This window comes from Branchiostoma belcheri, unplaced genomic scaffold, assembly GCF_001625305.1.
Source record: "Branchiostoma belcheri isolate BF01 breed outbred unplaced genomic scaffold, Haploidv18h27 scaffold1, whole genome shotgun sequence".
Classification (NCBI taxonomy): domain Eukaryota; kingdom Metazoa; phylum Chordata; class Leptocardii; order Amphioxiformes; family Branchiostomatidae; genus Branchiostoma; species Branchiostoma belcheri.
Window position 1 is genome coordinate 522,593 of NW_017802379.1, and position 25,311 is coordinate 547,903.

A 25,311-nucleotide genomic window follows, 5' to 3' on the forward strand; every position below is an offset into this window, starting at 1 on the left:
AAACTCACTTACTTCCGTGACGTACTCGGTAGTATGATCTCGTAACGAAACCAGCGACGCCTGTCCGGTGACTTCAAGTATCCCTTTACCGTGAATTAGTGCCATAATGATATTCATCAATCGAACTAGAGCGGATTAAGCCTTTATCCGACTACTTGAATTAGGCAGACAAATTTTCCAGTTGTCATTTTGTGTAGAAAAAGTTCTCCTTGACATGCGGACGGGTTAAACACATGAACATGGGGAGACATTCCGGAGCCGGCCCCAGGTCAGGAGAAGGTATGACCTGTGACATGTGAGGCCCACATCCTGCAAGCCTACATTCCTGCAGTAGGGCACAACAAGGAGGGACATCGATCCTCGATCTGTGTTTGTCAACTTCCGCACTTCTTCTTACCACGTAGCCTCTACCAGGCTTCTTGGAAAAAGTAGGAATCGGTCAAATAGACAGATGACATGCCAGGGGAGCGCAGACCAACTCCCCGGGCATGGCATACTGTCTATCTGGCCAATTTCTACTCTTTCCAGTCGCTTCCGAAGTCTGGTAGAGGCTACTTACCACAGTCTGCAGATACTAGTAGTCCAAATGTGACGTACGGTTAGACATGTTAGACTTTGACTCCCAATTACTTTAAAGCAAGCTCCCTTGGTTGCGAAGGCGATTTTTTAAGTTTACAAACTGCCCTTTAGGATGTCTATAGCTAGTTGAAGGTTACACTCTCGTGACATTTCTGGACATTGTCTTGCAAGACAGCATGTTATTGACGTTCGTTCAGTGGAACCTAGCTTAGTCTGGGTGTCATCAGACGTTGTTGTGAACGAGCGTTCAGCGAGGATGGTACCCAGACGTGAACTTGGCAGCCAGATCTTGACCAGGTGTAACACATCGTCGGAGAGTTGGCAAAGAATTATGAGTAACTTCCACCTCTTGGAATTAAGGGTCTTAGAGAACAACTTATCTCAGTTAAGTTCTCATTTCCTCCACGTCTTGGGTTGTCCTTCAAGTGGGCAGTGATTGACAAGGAGCTGTCCTAAAACTGGCATTTGCGTGCAGTAGTAGTACGCACCGGTCCGCAGACAGGACACTCCACCTCCAAACTATTTAAATGGACGCCCTGTTTCGCCAGCCGTGGTGATCTCAGCTTTCTTTCACAGTGCTGGAATGCGTCATCACAGTAAATCTTAGAGCTACCGGTTACTTCTAGGTGCTGGGAGTGTATACCTTTTTGGCTCTTCGTCTAAACAGTTGTTTTACAATGGGGACAGGGACATGGCCAGTAAAAAGCAGATGGTGTATTTCAAGGAGACTTCACACGCTGCCAGTGGAGCTTCTCACATTTTAAACTTCTGTTTGGTCAACAACGTACAGTTTATATCAAAGGTCATAAGTTAGTATTGCGCCAGGCTTTCCTACGGAAATACAATCATCATGAGTTCAAGTGCATGAAGGCTTCACATGATACTGAGCCTCGCACCAGCGATGAAATAAAGCAAAGTTAACTACTTTCAAGCAGTACTAGTATAAAAGTTTGTGCCAAACTCATTACCACTTCATCGGAACAGTTGTGATCTGATGTCTACTAGTATACAAAAATTGAGAATTGTTAATCACGAGCTGAGTGACTAAACAGAACAAGTGCCTCTCCAACAATGAAAGGATGTGGCCGCGACACCTTTATCTACACATTGATCAGTGATGCCTAGCGTCGCACACTGACACATAGATCATGTTACAGCTCAAAGCCACAAGTTTAATCTTTAATACGTGTATAAAAAGGCTGTAGGCTCTACCAGGTTTCAGAGGCGGCTGGAAGGAGTAGAAATGTCTCATATCTACCTATTTGGCCAATTTCTACCATTTGCAGACGTGCCCCTGAAGCCTGGTACAGGCCCTGAAGCCTGGTACAGGCTCCGAGGATGTATGACTAGTTGACTATTACGTAGTCTGGGGAAAATGAAGGGGCGAATCAACGTCAGATTGTATGAAAGAAGAAGGAAGCATGTATCGATTCAATTTTCGTTTATATGAAATACAGTGATTATTGAGGGAAATGTCGTTGATTTGTAATAGCTTCCTTCCTAGTGCAAGGTGTAACGTTATGATAGAAACTTTATTCGCAAAATCATGCCCGGGCCGAAGGCTAATTGCTTTTACAATCAAGAATAATACACATTGCAATACAGTAACAGGAGACAGGTAAAACACTTTCAGATGTAAATATGGGAATCGATCGTCGTTCTTTCTAATTCTTAATTTCAATCCATAGCAGTTCCTATGTCCATTTCTTTTATTTCATTCCTTTTATGGCGAGAAAGGGTTAGGGGTGTCCACAGACCAAGTTACATCCTGCACGGAATACTTGAAATAGTTTCTCTCTGCCCCCTCACGACCCGTGACTGTCTATGACGCATACCACTGCTTTTGGGGGGGGGGTATATCTTCTTTTTCCATTTATTTCAGAGAAAAATGGAACAAAATATGAATGTTTCTTGCACATTGTATACTAGAAAGTTTCAGTTTAATACTATACGTATACTATATTATGAACATTCTTTTTACTTGTTTCAAAAAAACTTCTACTATTCATAAACACCCCTTCTTGTTAAATGTGATAGCCCACTGACTCACTTCCGGGATCCTTCCACACAAAACCGTTTGTTTTAGCACAGACGAAAAACCGTTTGTTTTTCCGAACGTTGGACAAACCTGTTTGCGCTGAGTTCCCCCACTAGCTACTGTTCTTACCCGGAGGGGAAACTGTCTGTGTAGAGGGTCTTTGGCATCGTCTGTGAAAGATTCGTGTCCTTTTCTGTTCTTTTATTTGTTAATTTGGCGTGAAATTTGAATTTGTGGCGCGATGGCAACAGAGCATGGCGACCAACTCGTTCTCACCGGGAAAGACGAAGCGACGCTCAGGGAAATGGTAGGTTTATTAATACTTCCAGGTTTTAAATAACGGAAATGTGAAGAAACTGACAATTCATTTACTGTTCTTCATACTTCTAGGAAGTTTTAATTTTTGGGGTTAATTCTTTTTGAGGGGGAGGGGGGTCGTTTCGATGTGGGTGTCCCTTTCAGCAACATTGTTTTCGTAGGGAAGTTTACCGTTACGAACTTACGGATTTTGTTGTATTTCTGGTATCCAGATTTTTACTTCCTTATCAAAGATTATTGAAAAAGTGCAGTTAACTGAAAGATTTAAATGTTTACATAACTGAGAACTTGACGTTTAACCGTTAGTCGTTATTGATTGTTTAACGTGACGTTAACCTTAAGAGCCCTTAGGCACTTTTGTATTTACGTGGGTTTAAATTTGCGATGAGTCAAGGTCATTTGGGGTAAGAAAAAAGCTGTGACTTTTAGTAAGAAGGAAGAAAGTCCTTGAGCTCAAGTTGTGAATAATTTTCTTCAGACATTGTATCTAGGCCAAAGTTGAGGCTAGGGTGAAATGTCTGGACTCTGACGACTGGATTCTTGCAAGGTGCATTTGTGATGTTCTGTAACAATACAAAGCTAGAAGAAATTAAGAGAATGCCAAGACTTTTCCGTTCATTTTACTCCTTCTAATTATGTCATATTTTGTAGACACAGAGTCGTAGATATTTTTTAATTGCAATCCAGGCACTATTGTTGTTGGAAGTTAAAACCGTTGGTATGTGTGTCCTGGATGCCAGGACTGATGCCAGGTTGCCTTTGTAACCTTCATGGAGGCTTGTCTTGAAATGCTGCCAAAAATACCTCTTGCGCAAGGTTTCTAAATTGGGTAGTATATATGGTAACTATTCTCAGTACACCTGATGAACTACTGGCAATCTCCAAGCAAATGTTGGGATGGAAAATTGTGACCACAGTTTCCAGCTGGAAACAAATGGGGCATTTAGAAAACATCACAATTATTAAGGGAAAAGCGACACAGCTGGAAAGCTTTACAAAATGTTAATCTTAAAAATACATGTCAGTTAGAAAACATGACTTGTCCATCCCAACATCTGCTTAAAAGATTATAACATATTGGAGAAATAGCATTATCGCATAGGTGTTACTGCTACAGCACTGGCTACCTGCCAGTCTCAACCACTCACACAGTCTCACATGCACCTCATATTTGAACACTCGAGTGGGTCGACCTCACGGGTAACAGTTCACAGACACAAGTGGAAATGGCCTAGCAGGTTGGCACTTGTCTCTCACCAGGCACCATTTGGACTAAATTTTGGTTGGAAGTCTTCTTCAGTGCTTTGTGCCTCGCAAATGGAGGCTAGGCTTCCATTCTGCGTCCCCCCTTTCTTGTCTTTTTGTGCTTATCTTGGACAAAAGCCTCAGTGTGTACTTAGTCTCACCTGGAGGTTGAAAGTGCTATCTCGGTAATGATGTTGCTGTGACAACACAGATTGCCTGCCGGACTTTCCACTTCAACTACACCTAGAAGCAGTTTGATATACGGTAAGCTGTTGTTTGAAAGTGAAATGTATATGATGGCGGCCAGACCTTTCTGTGAACTTACAAAAAGAACAGTGTGCTATTTTGCATGGAATTGTTGGTTTATCTGATAGAGAAAGGAAGTTTCTTGAATATCTCGTCTAGACATTTGTCATATTACTATGAAAAAGAAATATGATACAAGGGAAATACCAGATCTATTTTTGGACTGTTGTATCCTCATACACTTCCTGTGTAAGCACACACTTTCAGTTTTATGGTGTTTCTCTTTTCATATCTATTTGACACAGATTTCTGGCTTCCCCCTTTTCATGAACTTTTCTAATCATTCCAATAAAAAAGACCAAGACTACAAAATACATAAAATCTAATAATATCAAATGAATACCACACACTCAATCCAGAAGCAAAACAATAATTTGCCAAACTGTATATTGCACAGCAAAGATGACAATATTTTACTTACATGTCAACTTCTTGGGTCTTATTACTGGTAGTCTTAAGATATATTTTTCAAAATAAGGACAAAACCTACTAATAGTTACTTTCATAACTAGAATGGGAAACCAAAAAGAATCTTATAATCAAACACTACCTGTGAATACTATTAAAATTTTGCATTCTTCTGTATAATATTTCTTTTCTTTCTCTTTTCCATATTACTGGTTTAGACTAATTATTCCCTTTACCATATAACTGTACAGCACCATTTTAAAATACATCCGATACGTACACTACTCTGTCACTAGTGATGTTCCAGATATTGAAAAAAAGCCAGCTGGCCTGTTTTTACAGCTCAGCATTCTTGCTTTATGAGTCAACCACAAGACCCCTACTCTTCAGGTGAAGACTGTTTACCTGGTTGAACAATGGTTCTTTGTTCTTTGATGTGGTGTAGTTCTGGGAGTGAAGGTAGATAATTAACATGCCTTATAGGATTAGGAAACGTTTTGCTTGCATAGTTACAAAGACTGGCATCCTTCATCCATCGGTACACCTTCAGAGAAGTCTTCTTACTTTCCATGTGCATGCAGTGTTTTTTGGCACATATTTTCAGCCACTGACAATTATATACCATATACCATCCAACTCTGCATATGCAGATTCCCCAATATTCTGTCGATGCCTTTGAGTCATAAAATCTGACTCAACCATGCCATCATGAGTTCAAACTGCTGAGTTCTCATAATCCTTTTGTCTCCTGTAATACATGTAGCTATATTAAATAAAAAAAATGACAGTCAGCTAGACTGTAAGCTATGACTGTGAGTTCAGTAAACTCTTGATGACTTGACTGCCTTGAGTGGTTTTGCTGTGAGGGTGCATGTACGGATGATTGCACTGCTTTCGTTCATTCCTCCGGGAAAAGCCGAGAGTCTCTCCCACTGGTTCTTCTTGATGTTATAGCTCAGGACCACGCCTCTGTCGCAGAAATTGATGATCTTTCCTCCCATCGCCATGGGAACTCGCTTGACGTTTCTCGACTGGGCCGCTCCGTTCGGCGGGAGCGTTATGCAGTCTGTCCATTCGCCGGATATGACGTTGTACGTGGCGATTTTCTGCTGTCCTACCACATAAACATGGCTGTGGTCCGCGACCAGGTCACCCAGGGGCATCCCCGACAGTTCGAACTTCATGTCGGCCCACTCGGCGTACTTCATGGTCTTCCACTGGTTTGTGTCGGGGTCGTAGCACATCAGACGCCGGTTCTTGTCGTCCCAACACGAGGGGTGAGCCGACAGGTAGATCTGTCCGAGGCAAACCGTGGATGTGGGGTTGACCACGCCGGTCGGGAGGGGGCACGCGAACTCCCAGGTGTTCGTCTCGATGTTGTAACACTCGACACAGTTTACCTTCGGTCTCTGGCAGACCATCCCCCCACTGTCTGCCGCAAACCCACCGATAGCGTACAGGTGTCCATCGAACGCTGTCAAGGCGAAATTGTACCTCGGCATCAACAGAGGGGCGAGTTCAGTCCACGAGTCCGTCTTAGTGTTGAAACAAAAGACTCTCCCCGACGGCTTACTTTCCGTCACCATTTGCGAGTTGAAGGAGCGACCGCCGGCGATGTAGATGCATCCGCCCGTCCCGGCAATCTCGAAATGTTCTGTGGTCCGTAGCTCGTCGGGTAACGTCGTGAGCTGAACCCACGTGTCCTTCTTTAGACTGAAGTAGTACAGACCAGGAGTTTCCGCCCAGGACGTGTTCCCGATGTATTTGCTAGAAACGGCTGCGATTAACTGCTGCGGAAGGTTCTTCAGGTGGTTGAGGTGCTTCTGCGGGAGTTGGTGGAGGATGATGTGGCCGGCCTCGTCCCCACGAGGGTCGATGTGCGTGGCCATGAACTCGTAGACGGTGCTGACGAGGTCGGTCAGGCCGTACGCCTCTGCGATGATGAGCACGTCGCAGCAGTTCTCCATGTCCAGGTGGATGTAGAGGAACTGGGCGCAGGCGTCCAGGAGGGTCTTCACCTGCAGCAGGGGTGGAAATACTTTTTTTTCAGTGTTTTGCAATATCTAGTGTTCTGTAATAATGCAGAATATCGAACTTTGGTTTGCAATTCGGAAATGCTTCCTGAAAATATGCATATATAATTTATATATGCTTCTGTATTGATTGAATTTGTATGTACTTTGTATGTTTATTTCTATTGTAAATATTGAATTGAATTTGTATGTACTAAGTGATATTGTATTTAGTTATACTGTATTTTGTATTTATGCATTTATGTGTCAGTGGTAGCCGCTACCAGCCTTGTTGCTGCCTGGTTGCCACTTGTTATGCACTGTTGCATTTAAATAAACAAACAAACAAACAAACAAACAAACAAACATATAAAATATTATCTGAACATGTACCTATTCCATGTTGGCAAACATATCACATACAATTTGAAAATACATGCAAAATTAGAAGTAAATCAGTAGTGAATCAGCAAGTCAGTAGTGAATACAAAATTTCTTATAGTATACTCGAGTACCATATTATCGTGCTGATATACCATTGAACTCCTAGCATTATGTTTTGAGTTGCCTAATTTTTCGTCTGGGATATTAAAATTGTCTCAGCAAAAATGTAGGCAGCAGGTGAATAATTCCAAACTGACCTGGAGGAAGCTAGCGACAGCGAGCACGTCCTGCACGTTGTCTCTCTTGATGGCGATCTCCGAGGTGTACATGAAGTCCAGGATCCCCCGCAGACCGCCCGCCGTCACTCCCTTCAGGTCGATGGCATCCTGCACACTCTCCCTCATCCCACAGGTGAACATGGTGTGAAAGTACATGCTTCCCGCGGCGAGCACGTTCTTGTGCGCCTTGAAGTTCCGTCGGTGGACGCGGATACAGATGTCGGAGAACTTGCGCTGCCGCCGGTACGTCTGCAGCCTCGCCATGACCATCCTCTGTACATCGTCCTTCACCGCGGAGAGAAGCTCCGGATAAACGTCCACCTCCACCGGAGCGCCCTTCTTCCGGGAGGCGCCACACGTGTTGGCGTGCAAGCACACCGGGATTTGGAGCTTCTCGCATGCGTAGACAAGGTCGGGTACTTGGTGATCCTTGAAGAGCTCGGGTTCGTAAACAAGGGTGTTTAGGGCCTTGTATTCGCTGGTGGTGAGGTCGGGAAGCTCGATAACATCCGGTCTGTCGCTCGCCATCCCAGATTCGATGATGGCCTGCAGGTATTCGCTGCAGGCCGCCAGGACGTTCCGATTTGCCGCGTACCTGAATGAATGAAAGATAGAAACTTTATTCAACTGACAGACTTACATAGCTTGAATTTTTTTGAACTTACAAGCAGCTTTTAAAAGTAATACAAACATTATGGATTATTCACATTAAAATATACTTATCATAAAACATTTCATCCTCTAGAAAGGCATGTACTGGTCAGAATTAGTGAATAATGTATCAGATTCTGTATCTGTATAGCCGGTATAACTGCCCTTCGGCGTAACACACCAGCTTCTGTACATATAGATATAAAATGTACCTCTTCCCCTCGACCACGACGTGCACGTCGCTGAAGCTCTCGTCCTTGAGCAGACAGCTCAGGTTCTGGAAGAGGACCTCGCGATGGTGGCGGTTGATCTGTTTCTTCAGGAGCGGGGCCACGCTGCCGGCTTCACACGTTGCCATGGCGACAAGTGATGATGATGATTCTGTTGTCAGTGGCAACAATGATGCAGATTCTAGGTTATGTTTACGTAGATGGCTGTGTGCTTATGGATTCTTTCTTCTTTGTTTGAAGGTCCTCAAATGGCTTGTTGAGACTCGACCTGTTATTGAAGACAGAGACACAAGGCTCGATCAAGTTACATACATGTATTCTACATGAATCAGGAAGTACTGTACATTATGGCACTGTCTATGGTTCTGCCTATTTATATCTGTACATTTGTTTTGATGCTCTCTATAATTTATAGCTGTCAGTTTTGACGTGTACTGAGTTGGGTAAAGTGTATCTCATGTTTCTCATATGTGCTCCATCAAGCTTTTGTTTGTCCACTTCTACTAAGAAATATAGAGATGACGTACTTCTACCAGTCTAGGGTTTCCTAGCAAAGTCAGAATGTCAGCTGCACAGGACAGATGGTTCATGTACAGCGGGCATGTTGTTGGCCAGGATTCGACTCCGGCATACTTGGTTATGAATAACTTCAATCACAAGCCTTAGCACTCGCCTAACCCCCAACCTCTCATCCCCAGCCGAAACACAGACCTCTGTTGATGTTCACAAGAGAGATTTATTTACTAACCTTCAAGGACAGGTGCAGAGTGGGTGGTTTTTAGAGCAAAGCAGGACGTTTTCCTGGTCGTAGACTGTGTGGCTCCTGGCTTATTTTGCCCTCCATACTGCAAACACAGGTCCTTGTTTAGACGTTGTTCGGTGGTGAGTCGCCTGGCCTTGCCCCTCCAGCCTCTACATGTCCTCTCTGTACGTAGAAATGACAAGAATGTCAGTCAGCTGGGGTGTCCAGGGATCAGGTTTGGGTGGTATGATGCCTATATTTGTCAATACACAGGCTATATACAGAGATTTCCTGGACTTCTGGAGCGTATTTGGTGTGACATATCCAGCCAAGGAAGATGCTAATTACCATTGTAATTACCTACTATATACATACATGTATACTAACTGGAGTGTTTACATCACTGTCAAGAAAACTGATTTTATATTTGTCAATACACCAGCTACAAATCTGGGACTCATAAAGAGTTTTTTAAGTTTATATTACATGTATGACACATCCATTTCCCAAGGATGACAAAAAACGCTGCACAATACTTGGATACATCACACAATATCAGTATATCATATGTACATATGTACATATGACTGTAGGAATCCATGTACATGACAATTTGAAGTTCTTCATCACTAGTACCTGCCAAAAAAGACATTCTGTGCCGTGTCAATTGGCAAGGATAAAAAAGTTTGACCATGGATGCGACTGACTGTTGTCATTGTCACATAAGATGTAGCAATAATGTCCTTGATCATAGTAACAGAGAAATGTTACATAACGTTACCACGACAACTGTTACATCAATTGGTCACAGTGTAGATTTGATCTCAGCTTCCATGTTCCTTCTGAACTTCTCCATCGAAACATCAACATGTTAGGGATCGGTCTCTATAGCAACTGATCTTCAATGTCATTGTTACCTGTCAGGGAGTCACAACTGTTCCTAATTAAGATTCCAGGCCTCCAATTTCCTTGGCGTTGACACAATTCCAAGTATGTCTCAGGCACGTCAGCCAAGGAATGCCAACCCAACTGCTTGGAATCTTATTTGCACCTGCCTGAGTTAATTTACCTGCCTCTTGAATTGTTTTCTTACGATGTTTGGTCACAAGAAATTTCCACTACATAGAGGAGTAGTAAAGATAACAGTTTAATGATGTGTATTCCCTGTGGAATTTACTGTCAGGAGTTTGAAGTCTGTACAGTGTTGGATTTGTAGTTGTGGACTGTCCGCTGAGACCTGGAATTGGAGACAGCTTGCTAAGTCAACTCTCTTGTTGACCCTTGACTCAAGCAAGTATTTAGGAAGCAAATCTAAGAAAACCGCCTTCTCTCTCTTCTTTCCTCCTCCAGCTGGAATCTTGCACTGATCTCTCGGAGCGGAAGAAGATTCGAGCGGCGATTCGAGAGGTCATTTGCCGCGAGGATGTGAGCACGGCGAGACCAGCGTCCAAGAGGCATGAGAAGAGCAAGTGGCCGTCTGACAAGGAAGCTAAGGAAAATAGAGCCCCGGTGATCAGCAGAACTTCTCGACCCATTCACAACGTAGGTAGAAGTGGAGGTAGAGCCAAGATGGATACCAGAGAGAAACAAGAGGCCGGCACGGAAACTCATGTCAATGGGGATGGTGCTGGACACTCCACCAAGGCACTAGAAGACATTGACAACGAAGAGGAACTTCTTCAAATGGTAAGGCAATTTAAGGTTGTTCTAAGAAGTATCATCCATACTTGTGGAGGATTCTTGAAGGATGTAGCTCTGGGAGCAAAATCCTGGCTGTATCTTTTTGCTGGTATATGTCCGACTGTCTTAGCAGTTAACATTGACACTTTCTCATAGAAGTTTACTTACAAGTCTTGTTCTTGAGCAGCTTTACACTACTACTAGTGCAGAGCAGAATTTAGTATCTATTGACATGTTTGCAATCGCTAGATTTAAGAATAACACTTTAATTGGAGCATGGGGGTGTGAAAGTAAACGGAGGTTGAGTTTACGCTCTCAAATATCCGACCAGTTGCCAAATAGGACATACTGTAGGAGGCACTAGCTTTATTGAGATCAGCCTCTGAAGAATCTTGTTAAGAAAATCAAAATAGCTGTTATTAATAATTATAATTGATAACATTAATTTTTTTAAAGTCAGGAATTTGAGAGAACTTTTATGGCCTTGTACTATTAATTAAGTCTTTATTGCATACTGTAGTTTTAATACTTCTTGATGATGCGCTTATTATAATATGAGCCATGGCAGGGTGGCTGTTTACACTAAAGACTTCCTGCTTCAGAGTTTTTTCATATTAGTTACTATATTGTATACCAGCTGTGCACGGCCAGCTTGAGATCCAGACTTGTTTGGTTATACTCTGCAGGGAGTGACTGTTGGAGCTAAACATTTTAGACAGGATGTCAGGCTAAGAAAATAAAGGTCAAATTCAAAGAACCCTTGGTGATGACCAAGGAATTAGCATTTAACACTTACCTAGAGGATTATTGAACAATTGAACTGTTTCTAAAACAAAGACCCAAGACATTTTTGACAGGGTCACTACTAAGAACCTACCTTTTTACACCCAAAACACTGAGGCACCCGTAACTTTCTTTGGTCTGAAACTGGGAGGAGCATTTCTGCTTGTCCTTGGGAAGCATAATCTGCTTATCCCAGCATCCCTTGGTCCCCAGGGAGAGACCTGTTAGCTTTGATCTGACCTGAAGGATTTCCAAGCTGTTGACCTGTGTTTTACTGAGACTGACCCAGGGATAAACCATTAACGCTAGGAAGCAATGATAACCTCCAGCATGTATGGTACCAAAAAAAGTGGGCGTCTTACTGTAAATCATGATTTTTTTTACAGTACTTTTATGTTCACAGTTTTCATGGTCACTTCTGTACCATAAACTTATCATCACCATTAACAAACTATCTTTTTTCTGTACTTGCCGCCACCATGACTGTTTGGATCTCTCTCTATACTAAGATATATAGAAGCTAAGATACCAAACGACCACTAGACCTCAAATATTACACATATACTAATATAGTTCCACGAACACCTCTACTTTTCTCAGACAGTGAATTTTGCTCCCATGAACATAAACATAGTGAATTACACAGTTATCTCACATTTCAAGTCTAAGCATCTAATGGGGATAGATAAATGAACCACCCCTGGACCAACAGTTTCTCCTCACAGCTCCACCTGGAAGCAATAGGACGTGACCCCATCATGTAGTGGTTTAATTGAGATCAGACCTCACACCTCGCTAAGCCACTTTCTAAAGATCAGTGTCTTCTTTACACCTCTCTCCTGTCAGCTAAGGGATACTACTGACTACAGGCAGAGGAAAGAGATCCGTCTGGCCATCAGAGCGCTCAAGAGGCAGTCTGAGGGTAAGTACAGGTCCAGCCTAGACTGGGGGAGGTCTTGTTTTGTCTAAATCTGTAGTAGATGCACAGAATGGTCAGTCCATACCTGAGGAATGCATGAAATCGTGGGGAGCGGCGATTTATCAAAAGGGCATGTGGTTACTTTTTGTTCAACTTTTAGATTATGGTATGGATACTTTCTCAAATGATATACATGTATTTGTAATTGCATTGTTCAGTGTAATTTCTAGCTGCCTGATTAAACTTGGGCAGGTATTGAACCAGAGTTGTGTGAACTCTCAGGAAGAAAAATCACTGTGCTGTCAAAGCCTCATAAATTTTGCTTTGACAAAAATCAAGAGCAGCTGGCACTAGGGCAGGCACCCTACAAGTTTTATGTGGTTTCCTAAACTGGGAGATATGATTAAAATAACAGGCCTATTACTAATGTGAAAGTAAATTTCCTCTGTGCTTTCAAGTCCAGTGGTTGTATTTGTTTGAAAATCCATGGTTGGTCCTTACATCTGGAAAACAGGTTGTTGGAACTCAGACTTGTTTGCTTATGCACAGGTCCTTCAGTTTGTAAAGTGAACCAGAAGTGGGACAAATGCTCGGACTTGGAGTAAATGTTTTGGAATGAGTAGAAAAGATTTAAATTGTACTAACATCAATTACCATCACATTTTTCTTGATACATGCTAATCATTTTGCAGTCTTTTAGGTGAGTATCATTACTTGTCAGTATCTGATATGAAACTGATCTGAAACTATGTAAATTGTAACTTGATAACTTTAAATAACAGATACTTGAGACATCTTAGAAAAATGATTTCATCAGGTCATAACATATTGCACAAGACTGAACAGTTCAGTTTTATTGGTTGTAGGTGAAACTGAAGAAGTAGAGAAGTCCCGTGCTCGCAGACCAAGCGGTGGAAGAAGGACGAGTACCGATCGCTCGCATCCTTCTGGAACTGTTACCGGATTGGCCGCCAGGAAAGGTAGCACGAGCGGGAGCCGACAGCAGGGCAGGAGGAACAGCGGCCATCTTGTGGCCTGTAGGAGCGGAGACCGAGGGGAGGCAGAGGGGAGGAGGACACCAGGAACTAACAACAGCTCGCACAAGGTTGGTTTGAACTAGAGCAAGTTGGCAGCCTGCTAGTCTCTGCAAGGCTCCAGTGGGTTCACAAAAAAATAGTAGAATGGACTGAATAATATGCTAGAGGAGTTAGTCAGACATAGAAGTACACTTTGTAACCCACGTGGCTACGATGTAATTCCTTATAATTAGCCTGGATGCCAGACCCATAGCACACTTAGTGACTATGCCCAAAGTTTTCCAGTGTGTAGGGTTATTGTTATCCCTGCCCACTGCATAACTTTGGGCCTAGTGTGCTATGGGTCTGACATCGAGGCTAATAATTCCTCTGCCATATATGTATTAAGATAAACTCTATTTGTCCAGTTTTTACTATTTTCCATTAAACCATTGGAATCTTGTACAGACTTGTAGCTTGCAGCTCAGATGTCAAATAAAATACATGTCTGTTTATGTACATACAAGTCAGATTCAAAGTCTGATAGTGTCCATCTATTTAGTGTAGAGGTTTTGAGTGGAGATTCAAAATCACATTGTGTGCCAAAATCAAGTTTAAACTCAATATAAAATCAATGTCTTTTCCATCCTGTATTCTATTTTAGGTTCTTGAAAGGAAGAAGAGTCAGGAGAAGCCGAGTTCGAGAAAAAACAGCGAAGACGGCGGTGAGAGCTCTCGTCTGCCTGCCAGTCCCACACAGAGGAGCAGGAGGAAGTCCAGTTCCTCCAGCGAGACCTCGAGACTCGGGAGACATCCCTCGATAGAAATAGAAGACATTCAAGATGAAGCTGTTCTACTCAAAATGGTGAGGGTCTGAGGGATAATGTACGATGTTTGTTACACTGTTCTTTTCCTGGGCTGTGTCATCATTCTCCTTTTTCCACGATTGCTTATCACAACTACAACTAGTCTAGAATCATAGGAGGCGGGCTTCACCGGCTTCCCATACTGCTTTGCAACCTTTTAAGTCCTCCAGATTAATCTCCAAGCAGATCCTATGGTGGCAAGACAGTATCAGTATCAAAGATGGCTAATGGACACTCCTCTGCCCAATGGATACTGTCTTGCCACTGTAGCATCAGCTTGGAGAATACTCCAGAAACATTTGTATGTATATTGGGAATCGCAAAGGCCAATGCCAATTAAAAGCCTAGTATTACATGGTGTGGAGTAAGCTGACCAACACACAGACATACAAGCCAAAAACAATATACTTCACTCCCTTGGAATGGAGTAAAAGGTGGGACCATATATAGAATATGTGACACTCAACAGAAGTCCCATGTTTGTAATTAATTGTAAGCGAACCTTGAGCAGTGTGGGTGACTTTGGTGGCAAGACAGTGGCTTACAAATTAAGGGTAACCCAACATGACCTGACACATAGTTGTCTCCAGTAAGGCGTAGATGTGATACATCTGGGATTGGGGCAGGCAAGTTGATAGTGATACTTGCAATCATTGGTGCCTGAGGCCTAGGAAAAAAAATGTTGTGTTTCCGGTTACCCGACCGACCCTATGAAAAACCCCCCGACCCTAGCCTTTTTTGGGCCGACCAAAAATTTCGAGCGGCTAGCGGTCGGTGAGAGCCCGGGTTTTGTGTACATTCGTATACAAACAGGGGTCTCCCCAAGCAATGAAACAAGGGCGCTGCGCCTCTCATAAAATTTTCAGCGCCTCTCATAAAGTTTTCAAATGTAGGGTCTTCTCTTCGTACTTTTGCTTGTGTTAGCTTGGCTAATTCATGAAATTTTTGCTGATTTGGGGGCCAAGCGGCGTCACTATGCCCATCGGTATTGTCTGACAAAAGTTGTGAAAAGGCGCTATTTGAATAACAATAGTCCACTTTGCTACACAAAATCAATGTGTTTGGTAAAATGTTGACACCCTGCTGGCATTTGAAAATCCTATTTTCATGTAAACAACGCTAATTTCTCCATGAAATACAGCCCAAACAGTCAGAGAATAGATTTTAGGGGCTAGTATATGGCGATTTTAACGTGGAAAATCCCCTTTCAAAATTCGGCAACATGGAAGAAAAATAACTCACGAAAATCTTCCCTTCAAATGAGGAATCAGTGCTCCAACAAATTAAACATAGAGAGAAGAACATTTTTTCTTTGTTGTGACCTTGTATTCAATCCATTTTTACGAGTTTTGGACACGTTTTCGTGGCCTTGAACATAGAAATGTGTAGCGCTCGGCACGAGGTCGGCCATCTTGTTTTCTGTTGTTTTCTTAAAATCTCCCGATATCTCGCGAGATTCCGTGAGACTTGGGCAAAAACACTGCAGTTTTGACCAAAACCGCTAGATGGCTAGGGTAGAATTACAGGTTTGCAGTAGCAAAACCTGTACTATTTCTGTTTCTGTCTAGGTGCAAATTTTAACTTTGATTTTTTGAACATCGTGTGGTGGTGTTATTTTTAATGCTAAATTAGAAATTCTAGGAAGCACTTTATTTTTAGTTTCCTTTTAGAAATATGTTTTTCAATTTCCAATTTTTTTGAGTTTTATTTCATTTTAGAAATGAAGATTAGAATTATTAATAGCTTTGTAGACATACTAGTGATATTTTTTCAGTGTTTTCATGTATTTTTGTTTAGATTAAAAATTGAAAAAAATCTTTATAGTTTTGCCCTGACAAACTGCATTGTTATATTGACATGGATTTAAAAAAAAAAAAAAAAAAGGGAATCCCTACCTACCGACCCTAATTTTTTCTGGACTGTAATAGGAAACACAACATTTATTTTGTTAGGCCTGAGGGTTAGACCATCAAGAATTCTAGGGGTGCATAACTGAATGATAGAATAATTTGCTCCAGGAAAGAGTAAATTGAGAATTGTGTTTACCCAAAAGTTAAACCAAGAAATTGTACAGAAAAGAAAGAAATGTGTCCTTTACTTTATTTTACACATGTATACTGTCATCTTGAAAAAAATCTTCACCTAACACCCCCTACAATCCTCTGTGGTCTGTTCGAAAGTTCAGGATAAGCAGTTTGATACAGGTGTTTAATGTCATCTTCTAGTAGTAGGAGGGTCCTTGTTTGGAGAATACATTTCTCAAATGGGGGATTACATTAACTTTGTATGCAAGTTTTCCCTTTCAAAACTTCCATGTGTTGAGTATTCAAAACTGCTTACGTATTGGGGTAGTGCTAAAGTATTCATCAAAGAAAGTCCATGCTCCTGTAAATACAGGTACTTGTGTCATTCCCCGCCCATTACGACTTAATAATGATCGTTCCCTCCTACCCCATTACCACCATTAGCCACTAATTATGGTCCTCCCCTCCCACTCAAGAAGGGTGGACTCCCTTCTAACTAAAGGCCACTAACTTCATTATTGGTGTGGTAAGTACAGGGAGGGGGCTGTTGAACGGACAGGAGTCATTCCTTTGAGTCAATCGGTTTCAACGATCTTCCGCAGGTAAAGGAGACGGGCGATGTAGAAGAGAAGCGAAGACTGCGAGCGAGAATCAGAGCCGTTCGGAGACTGAGTCGCGACAGAAAAGACCTTGTAGCAGCCGAAGGTAAAGAAAGAGACTTGCCCCATCTACGTAAATGTAGTTTGTAGGACCCTGTGGCTACATTTGTGCACCGAACTGTGAAGACAGGACGGTGTTTGTCCATGATAAATAAGTTGTTTGTTTGTTGAAGACTTGTTCTGTCACTTTTGTGTCATGGTATATTTTATCAGTAGAGATAGAGGAAACTTAAAAGTAAGTTTATCAAAACCTTAACTCTTAACTTATGTAACAAAGAAGCAAAAGACTGCATGCATGGTGTTGGGAGGTAAAGACCAAATGTACTGGGTGTGAACTTAATGTACTTGTCTAGATATAGCTACACGGTGAATCATCATGAATTCAGGTGGTATGTGTCAAAGATATGGTAGTCAGACAGGTTTACTTGTGTCTTTGCTGTTTTAAAGTAAGGCTGTGTTTTTAGTCACAACAACAACTGACGGTTGATTTACTTTATCTAACGTTTGGTAGATATATTTAAAGTATGTAGGTCAACTTTGGAGGTCATGTTCAATGTGTATTTACCAACTGTATCATGATATGGTAAATGATTTATTGAAAGGTAAAAGCTACAGCAACATGTAACAGTAAACCTTTGAAATTAAATCCCGGAGTTTTAGAGATGTCAGACACTGATATCATTAGCCTATTTCTCAGACAAACACTTGCTAATACCTGTTTATATAACCTGATTTACTGATAGTGCAATCTGTTTACTAGTAGAGAGACTGTAACTATCTCAGTGTAGCTTTCAGTACAGTTGTTCCTATATCAAACCGGCCTTTGGGAGTCTTGACAAGATTTGTAAGGGAACACAGCTTGTTTTATGGGTACAGAATGTTACAAGGTCAGAGCAAGGTCAAACATAAAAAAGAACATGTCCTAATTTCTAAGCAGTTTATAAGCTAAAACATTCAAACAGGCAACGTAGGTTGCTAGTAGACCTACATTTTTCTAGGACACTAGTGGCCTTGTATCTCAATTGTATAGTATTACTGGCTTTATAGGTAGATGTATAAGACTGTCATTTCCAAATACATGTATATTGTCATTAAACCCTGTATTAACCTGTTTTAGCCCAAGGTGAGAAGTCGACTGCTGAGGGAGAGGGTGATTTACCACAAGCCAAGGAGGAACCAGAGAACCCAGTTGCCACGGAAACCATGGAATGTGCACAGGAAGTTCCAGACGTTCACCCTAACGGTCTGACCAATGGGGACTCTGATACGTCTTCCGCCAAAGTTGAGGAAGTTCAAGACAGTGGTGAGGACGACCTGTCTTCTAAGACAGAAGAAGACCTTCAGTACATGGTATGTCTACTTCTGGTAGATATCAAACTACAACCAGTCAGCGAACTTTTAGGTTTCCTTATACAATGTACAATCGTCTACCTTAGCAAGTTAGTACATGTACCTAGTGCATGTAGTACATGTACTAGTAGATAATGTTACAAAAAGTTCTTTGTCTGAAGAATTTTCTCAGCAACAAACATGTTTAGACAGCTGCCCTACATGTATGATAGAGTCCTCAGACCGGCCTACTTAATGTATCAGTAGCCTGTGGCAATTCTGTTGTGTTATGATAGTTTGCCATCTGTATCACACTACATGTATCTATATATCCCTACATGTATCTATATATCCCTTTGTTTTCACTAGCTCCTGGTGTGTACTGATTATGACGAGAGGAAAAAGATCCGACAAGCCTTACGAGCTGCAAAGAAAAATGGTGAGTTCAGTTTTATGTACATTTTATGTACGTCGTATCTTTATGTGGTGTCTGCCAGAGCGGTGGTGCTGAATATCAATAAAGTCACTCAACTTGTGCGTGTAATTGGTGTGAAGAATCAGTGACCCATACAGATTTGCTAACAGCTATTACACAAACACTAAAAGATCATTGTTATGGAGTGACTTCAACTTACATATATTTGATTTCTGTTAATTTTCTAGTCTCTGTATTATTCAAAATCTCAGGAATCAACATAGAAGGCCATAATTTGTTATTTTGTAGTTAAAAAAAGATATACTGAACTGCAATTTCAGCATAAAAACAGCGCCCAAGGGGAAGTTTCAACCTTGATACACACAGTTTCAGGAAGTGAATGTATTGCAGAATGATGCAAAATTACGTCACTGGCCCCTTTTTTCTTGATGTCCTCTTATAAATGTTGGAGAACAAATTGATATGGCAAGTACATTCTGTGGCGCAATAATATACATTGTACTAGTACTCAGAGCTGTACAGTATATGGATATCAAGAAAAAAGGGGGCCTGTGACGTAACTTTGCATCATTCTGCAATACATTCACCTTAAAAGGCTGTTACCCTGTAAATTCAATTCAATTCTTTATTCTTATAAGTATTTGTATATCAGCATAGCAGACATACACATAAAGCCAGGATGGCGTTGGTATTAGTTGGTATTGTTGCAGTCGGTAGGTGTAAGAACCCCATAAATCTCTGTGAAGTGTACTCACTTGCTCTCTACTGTAAGCAATTTGGTTTAAATCTGCTAGGTGGCAGTAGTATGTCTATAAAACCTACAGTTTCTGCAGACATACACATCTGATCGTGATTTGGTTGCCACAGGATGTTCGCAAATTGGCACACATATTTTTCAAAGAAGTGTAATCTTTGGCAAGCCTCCTTGAAACCCTTTAATAGTCGTCTGGGTTGTAGCTTATCTTGATAAATTCTGTCTGGTGAAGTTGTTCAGTACAACTACTAAAAGCCATTGCTGTAAATACATCAAGTGGATCAGCAACTGAAATTTATACCCTATAGACCAAGCAAATGGCCAATCGAAATTGAAAACTCCAACAGACGCCTGCCTTAATCGTACTCACAAGTTGATATATTTTTAGAGGTGATTTACATTGTAGCTCTATCAAGTACATTTGTAGCTATAAACTTATCTTTCTGAGAGGGCAAGAATGTTAATGCGCTTCATGTAACATGTCAAATGTGTGTGATTATGTCTTTAAAAACGTTTAAGAAATGTATGCAGGAGCCAAGTTTAAGTCCATCGTAGATAATGCTCAGAGCTAGACAGCTCCTACTAAGTGTCTGACACAGGCTATTTGAGCGGACAGCCTGTCAGGACTAATGTGTGCTTGTTTTCTCATTAGGGCAACCCACAGGGTCAGCTGCCAAACAAGCCACCGCAGCAGGAAGCGTTCAAGATAGCCACAAGCCTTCAACGTCTCTGGGGAGGGCAAAAACCAGTGAGAGGATCGGCAAGCTGACTGAAGCCGCCGCCGGGAAAATGGAAAATGGGACGACGGCTAAGAAAAGTGAATCTTACAGGAGAGACATGAAGAAAATTTCGGAGGGTAAGGTGGCAAGCCTTGGGAACAAGTGGGAAGCCTTTGTTGACAAGTCTAACCCATTTGGACGAAGAAACAGTAACAGCATAGAGACTGATGATAAGGGAAAAGGCACTGTGCCTTCTGCTAAAGAAAGAGGTGCTTCTGCTTCAAAAACTGTCCAAAATGGGAAGTCGGAAAGGTCAGAAAAGCCAGCAGAAAAGGGGAACGACGAAAAGTTGACGAAATTGAGTGCTGAGAAAGAAAAGTCAAATGATGAAAAGGTCTCTGTTGAAGAGAAGAAAAAAGCAGTGAAAAAGAATGCTGGCAATGTGACACCTGTCAAGGAGTCAAAATTTTCTTTCAAGTTGAAGTCAGAAAAGGAGCCAGAAGAGGAAGAGAACAGTCAAGAACTTCAGAAATCAAATGTTGAGAAGGAGAAGCCACAAGACGATCAGACCTCCCTTGAAAAGAAGAAACAGGGTGTGAAAAAGAATGCCGGTAATGTTACACCTGTGAAAGAGTCAACGTTTTCTATAAAGTTGAAGACAGAAAAGTCAGCAGAGGATGAGGGCAGCCAGAAGTCAAATGCTGAGAAGGAAAAGCCACAAGATGACCAAGTCTCCCATGAAAAGAAGAAACAAGGTGTGAAAAAGAATGTTAGCAAAGTGACACCTGTCAAAGAGTCGACGTTGTCTGTAAAGTTAAAGTCAGCAGGAAAAACGGAAGAAAAGAAAACCAGCCAACAGCCTGAGAAAGACAAGTCTGAAGATGACAACACATCTGCCAAAGAGAAGAAGCAACCCGTAAAAGCAAATGCCGCCAGTTTGACAACCAAGGAATCAAACTTGTCAGTAAGCCTGTCAAAGAAGGGAAAAAGTTGGGAGGGCTTGCTAAAAGACAAACCTAAACGTCATCGAGTGTTTAGATTGGATGGACAGGAAGATAAAGACTCTGTTCAAGAAGAAGAGGACACAGAGGCTCCCTCTATCAGTGAAGAGGAAACTGCACCTGTAGAACCCCCTGTCAGCACGAGGTACAGTGCAAAGAAAAATGTTGATGATGAGAAGAGTGACGAAGAGGAAAAACCAGCATCTTCTGGAAACAAGTGGGACAAAATGTTCTTTGGAAAGTCAAAGGTCAGAAAGATCAAGATCAATGAGGACACTCTGAATGGCTTACCCAGGGCAAGGGTCAAAAGTGAGGATAGTGAGGCTGACAAGGATGACTTGATGGCAACAGCAGACCAGGAGGCTTCAGGTGATACAGAGGAAGAGAAAGATGTGAGGGATGATGCAGAGGAGGATGGAGAAGTAATTGCAAATGGAGAGCCGCTTACTGGTGCAGGACTATTGGCAGACACGGAGTCAGCTGGTGACGATGCTGATTCAGAGAAAAACTTTGACACTAAGGAGTACACAGAGGAACTGTCTGACACGGAAGCAGACCTTGACTTACTGGTGGAAACAGACACCGAAAGTGGCTCTGCCGCAGAGGACAACATATCATCAATGACTGCAGATGCAGTCTCAGAAGTACAGGAGGACAATAAATCTCCACCCTGTGTAAATACCACCCCATCGCATACTTCGGAAACAGGCACAACCATAAGCGGCGTAAACAGAGATAAGAAAACAAACCAAGCCGGCGACCGGATTATACAGGATGCAGAAGTGGAGGAAGAATCTAGTGAACAAGACATGGAGTCCGTTATGATCCTAGACGATGAGGAACTTGCTGACATCGAGGAAGAAGTCGGAGAAGATCAAACGACAGAATCCGAAAGCAAAGAAGATGACGAGGCAGTGGAAGAAGGTGACCAACAAGAAGACCTTAAGGATGAAGTTACGCCTCAAGAGACTCCAGAGGAATCTCAAGACGGTCCTGTAAGCTCCTCCGCAGCTGAAGCTGAAGAAGATCGTAGTGAAGAGACAACTTGTGGTGAAGACAGCAAGGCTGAAGTGTCCCCAGAAGAGGCCAACAGTAGTAAGCCATCCCAGTCTATCTCTGCTAGCCTTCTCATGTTCTCAGAACATGCAGCCTTGTAGTTTTGTTTGTTGGCCACAGCGTGAGAAATCTTTGCAAGGCTAGTTATCGTCCTAAATGTATGGAATCCCAAGAAGGCCGGTCATTAACGTCACTGCTCCCTGCCCTGTTTGCCTGCACATATAAACTGTAGAATGACGTACAGCAGTTGTCCTCAGAGACTATCTAAGGCAGCTGACTTCTCTGTTGTGCGATGCCACATCTAAAAGCTTTAATCCATTTAATCTATATGTCCCAAGGCTGAAGTTTTATCAGACCAGATTTTCGTCATCAGAATGTTTTTTATGACCAAATTGAGTTTTCCCAATTGTAGTTTTTCTCATGCGTCACAACAACACAAGGCTTTTAGCTTGATAGCTGTATCTAGTTGGCACTCCATGTAAGGCCCCACTTATCTTGTGTTAGTGCCACTCTGACAGTGTTTATTTATACATCTTGTAGTTCTTATGTGTTCTTACATTACTTAACACTGAAAAAAAACTAAGCAAATCTGAATTTTTTTCAGCTTCTGAGGCAACAGCAGAAGTTGACAGCTCCAGTACAAAAGAAGAGGTAAGATTCATTTACCAATGAAAAATCATTCTCAAAGTCATTGTTTTCTAGGATTTAGAAAACAGAACATGTAAAGCATGTAATACAATTGTTTCACATAGTACACAAAGTTAGTATATATCCAGTCTTTTGTATGGATTAGAGTTACAGTGTATGAGACTTTGGGCTTATCGTGAGATCTTTTTTGGTTTAGCTATTGAGGACGATTTATTTGTGTTTACGTATACCTCGGCTACTTTTATGGCTTGATAAGGATAATGGGCTCTAATCACCATTTAAGATCCATCCAGTTGTTTGTCAAAGATGTAGCACACACAAAAAGTTTACACTGCCTATATCAACTTTCAAATGGACAGGAAGACTTGTCCACGAAAGAGACACATTCTGTTGTACCTGTAGTCTCATGGTAGCTATGATGTTTAAAGTACAAAGTGTAAACTTTAGAAAATGTTATTCCTTGACTTTAGCCATTCTTGGAAATGCTGATCGTAGGAGCTGTCCTGTTTGAATTGGGTTTCCCCTCGTAACCATCCTAAAATTACATGCTAATCTTGGAACGGACGTTACACGCTGCGAATACAAATAAGAGTTCATCATCGATACTTGTTGAGCCTTTTCACAAGTACATGTAGGTCTATTTTGTGTCGGGCAGGGGTCCAAGTAGACGTGAACAGAATTCTATTAGACCAGGCTGACCTTTTATGGTGTGGACTTCTCTACTCTCAATGTCTTCTTTATAAATACATACAAGGTCTTACTGCAATTAGTACATTCATAGAAAGTGTGTTGTCTCCCTAACTTAGGAACTTACATCGTGTCTAACTTTTATTTTTAATACATAAGATGTCTTTTGAGAAAAATTATGGTTATTTACAAACAGTTCAAGTCTTAAACTTTGCGTACTTCATTTGTAATGATACTTTACAGATTAATTACAATTCACTACATGTACATGTCACATGATACCACAGACTATACCTCAAGGTTCTTTGTTGTGGTGGAATCTTCAGAGCCACACAAAAGCAAAGCATGGTCATCAATTATTGATAGTTCTCTAAAGTCCTTCAAATTTAAATTTTTCAACTTCAGAATTTTGTTCCACCATTCTCTTCCAAAGTCATTGTTGTTGTCCTGTTGCTATTTTTAAGCAAGGAACAAATGTCAAATCATGATCTGCCCTGGAGTATAAAATCTTCTTGGTTTGTACTTAGTCTGCTGCTTCTGCAGAAAAATGCAGCCTACCATGTACAGGTTGTGTGAGAAGTCAGGTACATAAGGAGGAAATTAAAGGAGAAGACTTACCCTTGTGGCAGAGGTTTTAGAGCATGTTGATTGGTGTTACGGTGGCCCCTAATGCTACACCCTATAGGGCGTCCTGCGCTCAACCTATACGTGGTATGTGTGGGCTCCAAAGGGTGTTTGAGTATACGAATGTGTTCGGCCATCGGCGATCCAACCCACGGTCAGGCTGGAACTTTGGGTGATTCAGAAATACACTGTGTGGCATTACATTAATGTCATGCTCACCCTAGAAAAAACACATTTCAATGCAAAATATGTCAAAATTGCCAAAATTTGGTGTCCCAAAACAAATGATCGTGACAACATCAATTCAATTAATGTTTGAACCCAGGGCACGCAAAACGCGTTTGAATCATTGTATGGAAATTTCGGAATCCTGTGTGATAACCATTAGAAGGGGTTTCGTCGGAACATCCCTTACACGGCTATGCAGAGATCTCTCCATCGGCCAAAAGCAGCTGGTAAAACAGATGGCAGAAGAGGTGGAAAGATGTAGTTTTTGGCTTTGGCTGAGAAGGAAGGACTGCCACTGGAAAACCAAGGAGTAGTAGTCAAGATGGCGTTGCAGAGAAGCAGAGTGGAGACGTCCGCCCTGCTGTCCCCCCACCTGGAAGCCGTATCAGATTAGGGGACGAAACGGCTGATGAGAGGTGGTTCTGACTGATGATGTCTGCAACACCCAGCGCTGAAAGGCGTGTCAAGTAGCAAGCCTACAAGGCAGGTGAGTCTTACTCTTAGACTCATGCTGTATTTGTCCAACTTCACCCTGGATTACCCAGTGACTACTACGAAAGTGTGGTTGACGGCCAGGAAAGACTGGTTGGCGACTGGGGAAGACCAGAGACAGCGTGGAGAGACACGCATCGGGGGCAAAGGGGTCGTATCCCAACTTGCCTGGCCTATTCAACGGTCACCCACCTGATTA

At 42.0% G+C, this 25,311-nt stretch overlaps 2 protein-coding genes across 2 annotated transcripts in view; one reads left to right on the plus strand and one right to left on the minus strand.

Moving 5' to 3' along the window:
* The first annotated feature begins 2,693 nt into the window (after positions 1 to 2,693).
* LOC109471694 (cytospin-A-like) overlaps positions 2,694 to 25,311 on the plus strand; it is a 61,577-nt gene continuing 38,959 nt past the window's right edge. Inside the window, exons 1-10 of the mRNA XM_019771446.1 lie at positions 2,694 to 2,924; positions 10,542 to 10,877; positions 12,399 to 12,576; positions 13,440 to 13,678; positions 14,254 to 14,454; positions 17,082 to 17,184; positions 18,256 to 18,488; positions 18,837 to 18,906; positions 20,310 to 22,472; positions 23,038 to 23,084. Coding sequence (XP_019627005.1) covers positions 2,859 to 2,924; positions 10,542 to 10,877; positions 12,399 to 12,576; positions 13,440 to 13,678; positions 14,254 to 14,454; positions 17,082 to 17,184; positions 18,256 to 18,488; positions 18,837 to 18,906; positions 20,310 to 22,472; positions 23,038 to 23,084 — 3,636 coding nt within the window. The 5' untranslated portion in view covers positions 2,694 to 2,858. The remainder of the gene's footprint in view (positions 2,925 to 10,541; positions 10,878 to 12,398; positions 12,577 to 13,439; positions 13,679 to 14,253; positions 14,455 to 17,081; positions 17,185 to 18,255; positions 18,489 to 18,836; positions 18,907 to 20,309; positions 22,473 to 23,037; positions 23,085 to 25,311) is intronic.
* On the minus strand, positions 5,520 to 8,623 carry LOC109466688 (kelch-like protein 42). Its single transcript, XM_019764439.1, has 3 exons — positions 8,432 to 8,623; positions 7,548 to 8,163; positions 5,520 to 6,912 (listed from the first exon to the last, which is right to left on the minus strand). Exons 1-3 carry the CDS (start codon positions 8,575 to 8,577, stop codon positions 5,713 to 5,715), a joined length of 1,962 nt encoding a protein of 653 aa, XP_019619998.1. The 5' UTR covers positions 8,578 to 8,623; the 3' UTR covers positions 5,520 to 5,712.